This window comes from Perkinsus marinus (genome assembly GCF_000006405.1).
Source record: "Perkinsus marinus ATCC 50983 genomic scaffold scf_1104296964164, whole genome shotgun sequence".
In the NCBI taxonomy this organism is placed as follows: domain Eukaryota; phylum Perkinsozoa; order Perkinsida; family Perkinsidae; genus Perkinsus; species Perkinsus marinus.
In genome coordinates, this window is record NW_003204784.1 from 36,216 (window position 1) to 42,716 (window position 6,501).

Sequence of the window (6,501 nt, forward strand, 5' to 3'; positions counted from 1 at the left end):
GATCAGTCGTCTTCTCGGATGGGACCGGTTTGTATTTCTTCTCACAAACTCGTGCAATCGAGAAGGTTGCCCTGGCCAAGAAGTACGGACTGCACGGCATTGGACTACAAGCCGGCGACGGTTTCGTGCTGAACGATTTATACCCTTGGGACGCAGACTCCCTGTTTCACGGCATTGCTTCAACTCGCGGACGATCCCTCACCGAGTAATACTCAGCTATTTTTCTGAGGGATGCCTCTCAAGCTGGGCCTTTATCACATTTCACTTCAATGCCCAGTGGCGTCACTTATTACTTATTCATCACTTATTACGGAAGAAGTTCCCAGAAGTTTCACTTCTGGGGGATGTTAAGTTGGAGAGTAAGTCTTTACCAATCGTTTGTATACAGGCTACTGAAGAGTACCTGAAATCTTCTTCGGGTTAGAGGTTCGAAATCCTCTTCGAATTGTAGGTGGAGCCCCAGGCTCCACGATCACTTAAAATGGCTCAGTTCCTCCCAAGTGTGGCGATTTGACAAGTTCACTTGTCCCCGTTAGGTTACGAGCCCCAATAATGGCACTTTTGGAGGACTTGAGCTGTCAAGTGAGCATCATCGAAACCTGCCTACTGTTGTTGTTGTTGTTGTATATGTTGTTGTTGTATATGTTGTTGTATATGTTGTATATGTTGTTGTTGTATATGTTGCGTATGTTATTGTTATTGTTGATGTTGTATATGTTGCGTATGTTATTGTTAATGTTGTTGTTGTTGTTGTTGCTGTTGTTGTATATGTTGTTGTATATGTTGTTGTTGTTGTACTGGGGGCGATATAAACATGTGGGGAAATTTTGTATATTTTTTTCATCGAGAGTGGTTGTTGAAAATCGATCAATCGCTGAGTGTGACGGTCTTGGTTCCCGGAGAGTTAAAAGAGCAGTAGCGATGATAGGGTGTTGAACATGGAGGCTACTTGGTGTTATGTGGGGTAGTGAAGAAAATTCAAAAGTTGAATCGCATCACCTGTGCTCGCTTAGTTGGTTACGTGCTGTTAGTGTTGGAGTAGAAACGTATGTTTGCTTTCATCAGCTGCTGAGCTCAGATTTGTAGTAGTCTACATATGTATTCGAGTAGTAGCTTAGAGTAATCTCGATATTTTTATATTGTCATCAACATATGTAGTTGAGTAATCGCACCGTATTGGATTCACACAGTTTGAAAACATACGTATGCTTCTAGAATTGAATTTACATTTGAAGAGTTTCGAGGTTGAGGTTGTCCTTGGTAGATACGAGCACGGGGTGTTCGATGCGGATTACAAGGTTAAGGCAACATCCACTTACCGCTGGTAGGTTTACAACAGTCTGGGTGTAGCGGAGCGAAGTGATTTTTTTTTCATTTTTTACTTCCACTTCAATAGTCGCAACCTGCAAGTCATGTTCGTGACTTGACAGAGAACCTGAAATACGCCCCCTTTTGTATGTATCATCACCTCTCAGGACCCCATAGTGTTTGCGGAGGGGGGGGGGAACTCATTTTGAATTTTCCACGTTCTTCAACAATCAGTTTCCCACGTGAATGTCATGACATTAGGAACATTATTTTCCCCATTGTTATCAAATCGTGAGGAATGTTATTTCTCAAAGGGCGATGGGTGCCTGGTTGTGATGATGTTGTTATTGTCAGGGAGTTGGATTACCAAGCAAGTGTATCTTCTTATGTTTCGCGTCGTTCGTTATCGCCATCGAAAACAGTGTCGACAATAGCAAGCCCTCGTACTGTGTCGTCTGAGTATTGATAGAATGGTCATTGGCAACTGTTACTGGGTGGACTACGGAATATTCGTTTCTTCCTATGGTGATTTGGTGTAGTGGTTGAGTGGTCAATCGTGGCATCGAAGGGTTGTGGGTTCGATTCTTGGTAGTGGGCGGATTATATGTGTCGCCGACAATATGAAGATTTTGATAAAATTCTGGGAAATTCTCATTAGTTTCGCTGCAGATTCGTATAAAAGGTCCTTGTATTAGTAAGGAAACTCCTGAGCTCAGCAGGTGAGGAAAGCGATTACATATATTCCTACTCCAACACTGTATAGGAAACTCTTCTGAGCTCAGCAGGTGAGGAAAGCGATTACATATATTCCTACTCCAACACTGTATAGGAAACTCTTCTGAGCTCAGCTGAGGAAAGCGATTACATATATTCCTACTCCAACACTGTATAGGAAACTCTTCTGAGCTCAGCAGCTGAGGAAAGCGATTACATATATTCCTACTCCAACACTGTATAGGAAACTCTTCTGAGCTCAGCAGCTGAGGAAAGCGATTACATATATTCCTACTCCAACACTGTATAGGAAACTCTTCTGAGCTCAGCAGCTGAGGAAAGCGATCACATATATTCCTACTCCAACACTGTATAGGAAACTCTTCTGAGCTCAGCAGCTGAGGAAAGCGATTACATATATTCCTACTCCAACACTGTATAGGAAACTCTTCTGAGCTCAGCAGCTGAGGAAAGCGATTACATATATTCCTACTCCAACACTGTATAGGAAACTCTTCTGAGCTCAGCAGCTGAGGAAAGCGATCACATATATTCCTACTCCAACACTGTATAGGAAACTCTTCTGAGCTCAGCAGCTGAGGAAAGCGATCACATATATTCCTACTCCAACACTGTATAGGAAACTCTTCTGAGCTCAGCAGCTGAGGAAAGCGATTACATATATTCCTACTCCAACACTGTATAGGAAACTCTTCTGAGCTCAGCAGCTGAGGAAAGCGATTACATATATTCCTACTCCAACACTGTATAGGAAACTCTTCTGAGCTCAGCAGATGAGGAAAGCGATTACATATATTCCTACTCCAACAGTGATTTATATAGTTGTGGATTCTTCCTCATTATGTGTGTATCGATCTGCATTGGAGAAGGTCTCCCTCCCCCACCAGCCTGGAGCCGACAACTCCACGCCCCCAGTAAGCCGTATTTTAATACCATACATCGTTCACTTCGTAGTGGTTGTCTGTAATTGTTATTTTTATAAATAATATCTTGTGCGAAATATATACGTTAAACCGATGTATTCTTGTGGTAGTGGGTTCCGGAGGGAATATTCATTGGAGTTTCACGACTACCCGTTTTACGTGAAGTGGCGTAATAATACTCCGTGAAAAACCCGATATTCGCGGTGATATGCAGTAGTTGTGAAATATATTTTTCACTAGTGTTTCTTTCATATTACTAGGGTGAAATTTCATTGTGGTCTAACATGAAACGAGTCGACTTGGCTATATGTGTGTAGTATTTTTAATACAATGGAGTTTCACGACTACCCGTTTTACGTGAAGTGATGTTGTAAAACTCGCTGAAAAACGCGACATTCGCACTATGCAGTAGTCGTGAAATATGTTTTTCATATCACTGGGGTGGTGAAACTCCAATGATAGGTGTGAAGGTCTCGGCGGCGGTGGAGACAGAAGACTGTGTTGATGTAGATGAGGAATTGGAAGTAGGGGGTGTTGTTGTTATCAGTGGTGTTGAAGTAGGAATATATGTTTGCTTTCTTCAGCTGAGTGTAGGAATTTTCAAAGAAGTTACATACAAATTCGGGAGAATTTTCCTCAGAAATTCCCGTGAATGTGACCTACACATGTAGCTGACCATGCGCATATTTTCCCCCACCCTAGTTGTTGTTGTAGTATATGGTGAATAATTCTGAATCTAGAACTGCTCGTCGTGGGATGGAAATACTCTGTGTAGCAATGCCGTATGTGTAAGAGTTAATTCAACTTTGAGAAGCTCCTGTTAGATCCATGGAGAGGATTCAAGTACAGCAGTTGGCAGTATCAGCAGTAGTAAGATGAAGACAGGGTGAGTGTGTTGATGTGGTAGGATGTGGGAAAGGTGTGGTATCAGTTTGGACAGCGAGGAGGAAGAGGAGGCGTGTAGTGCGCCGAGACGGATGAGATTGAGGGTGTACGAAAATGATAAGGAGATTCGTATCGAAAGCGTGCCAGGTGAAATGGGAAGTTTTACTTGTTTTACGCGAAGTGGCGTGATAGTGAAAAATGTGATATGAAGTGACAACACTTGGTGAATTGCATCGGAGAAATCACGCGATTTCGCGTAACGTTTTTACGGATTATTCGCTTCATGCGTTTTTCGCGAAGTGAAATGTTAAATATGTTTTTTTCGCATATCACTAGGGTGAAACTCTAATATTAGATGCATCTGGTCCCTTCTTGAGACGAGCAGCATCAGAAAAAACTACTTCTCAACAGCATCAGCTCGGAGAATTGGGTAAGTTGAGACGACACGGTTTGCATATTCTTTTTGCATCAGTGCCACCACTAGCACCTCCGTCGCGACGAGCAGTTTCGGCGAGAGAGACGACGCCTGTTGGTGAGTTAGAAAATATACATATTAATGTGACGACGTGAAAATTTGGGGAATTTTTTGATGGTTTTTGTACACTTTTTGGGGCTGATGTGTTCCTTTGACCGACAGTTTGCCGCGAAGTAAATTGTTAAATGAGTTTTTCATTGGTGTTTTTTAGTATATTATGTGTGAAACTCCAATGTAACTCCAAAAGTATTAATATACTCCTATATGAAGTATACTACTACGCGTAGTGAAATGTGAGCTGTGGTGAGCACGCGTAGTAGTATGAATTCGTATATTGGAGTTTCACCCTGGTGATACGAAAAGTATATTTCACGACTAATGCATATCACCGCGAATATCGCGTTTTTCACCGAGTTTTACGACGCCACTTTACGTAAACCTCCATTAATGTACTACTACTAGTATTATTTATATATTATAATGGAGTTTCACCACCCTAGTGATATGAAAAACATATTTCACGACTACTGCAAGGGGCAAATATCGCGTTTTTCACCGAGTTTTACGCCATTCCACGTTAAACGGGTGAAACTCCAATATTACTTCACACATTACCTTTTTGATGAGGTCGTGGGTGTAATATTTCATCGTCACCGCTGGATAGAGAGGCCCATGTAAGTAAGGTCATGTCCAACATTAATCGGTTGCTGGACAGCGGAGAGGTGGGCTGGCGTTGAGGAAATGCAAGATTTGGTAAGATTTGGCAAGATTTAGGTATTTGTTGCGGAAGAATTGGGAAGGAGACTGTTGGCTTCTTCGAGTGAAAGAGTAATTTTGTTGGGGGGAATTTCGTGGCGCGTGACGGTAATTGACGATGACAGATTTGCAAACATGCAGTGTTTGATCGGCTTGGGGCTGCTACGGATGAGGTGGATAATTTACTGTTGAAATTGAGTGATGATAGAGGGTATGAATTGAGGGGGAGGAGGGAGGAAGGGAAGGCGAATGTTTGGTGAGTGGGATGGGAATGGGCATGTTGCAGGTAGCGCGCGCCCAGATGATCGATTATGTATGGAAGTGAGTTGAAGTGTTGAAGGAAGATAGTAGTAGTTTTCTCGCTTTACAACAGAATTTTTCCAAAACTTCCTTGAGAATTTTCACACGCTCACCAATAATGTGGGGGGAAAATGAAAATTCTGAGGAAATTTGGTGAGATTTTTATTGGCCATTGTTCATTTCTACCCCGATTATTAGGACCAGCGAGGAATTTCTTGAGAAGAAAGTGAACATATATTCGAACACTGTTTACCAACCCATGTAGTTGATGATGTGCATATTTTTTTCTATAGGGTCAAACCATGTCGTGGGAGGAGTTTGAAAACGAGGCTGTCATGTCTGTTACATTCCGACCTCCTCACTACATGTATAGCAATTGATGAAATCGCGTTCCCCTCCAGAGCGGAGGTGTTGACAGTTGAGGTGAAGGGGGGCAGTGTTGGAGTAGAAATGATATATGCTCGATTTCATCAGCTGAGTTTAAGGAGCTTCCCCAATAATTATGGGGAGAAGTAGACACAAACCAAAAAGAACTTCCGAAATTCACTGCAAATCAGCGACACATGTAGTTGACCATGTGCTTATTCCCCTACCACCGAGCGGAGCGCTATGTTGCGTTTACTGTGTTCAGGAGACAACACCGTTTTCTTCAATTGTGAGAGCGTCGGTGAAGATGAAGTTGACTATGAGAAGGAGGGAAGTTGTGGTGAGGAAAAGATGGTAAGAGGCTGGTCGTGGAGGGAGGGGAGGATACTTGTATAGAGATATATGATTTGAATTTTTGGACGCTTTCATCTTGTGACGCTGAAAAGGAGGAAATTGCTGACCCCGTTAATACCGTATGATCGTTTCATATCGATGTAGGATAGCCCAGGACTATGTCTATTCGTCTGGGAAGAAAATATTATAAAACATGATTGTTAAATAATCTCAAGTTTTCATTGAGTTTTATTCTGACGGGTTCTGAGTTTCAGGTTTGTGAATGAACAGGAAGGGTTCGCCGTGGTCCACTTGAGGAGTATAATTGATAAGGTTGGAGTTGACTCGCGAACGCCACAGATGAATCTGGTAAGTTAACGGCCATTGGACGTGTCGGCTGAGGGTGCTTTTCAGGAGGAT

The 6,501-nt window shown here is 42.5% G+C and overlaps 1 protein-coding gene across 1 annotated transcript; it reads left to right on the forward strand.

Moving 5' to 3' along the window:
- Window positions 1–552: 552 nt before the first annotated feature.
- Window positions 553–5,150, forward strand: Pmar_PMAR022211 (hypothetical protein; the record flags this gene model as incomplete). The annotated part of the gene is made up of 7 exons (XM_002770924.1): window positions 553–582; window positions 1,236–1,324; window positions 2,866–2,957; window positions 3,429–3,490; window positions 3,791–3,852; window positions 3,898–3,998; window positions 5,101–5,150. The coding sequence occupies 7 exons, from the start codon at window positions 553–555 to the stop codon at window positions 5,148–5,150; spliced, it is 486 nt and encodes a 161-aa protein (XP_002770970.1).
- Between the last annotated feature and the right edge of the window lie 1,351 nt (window positions 5,151–6,501).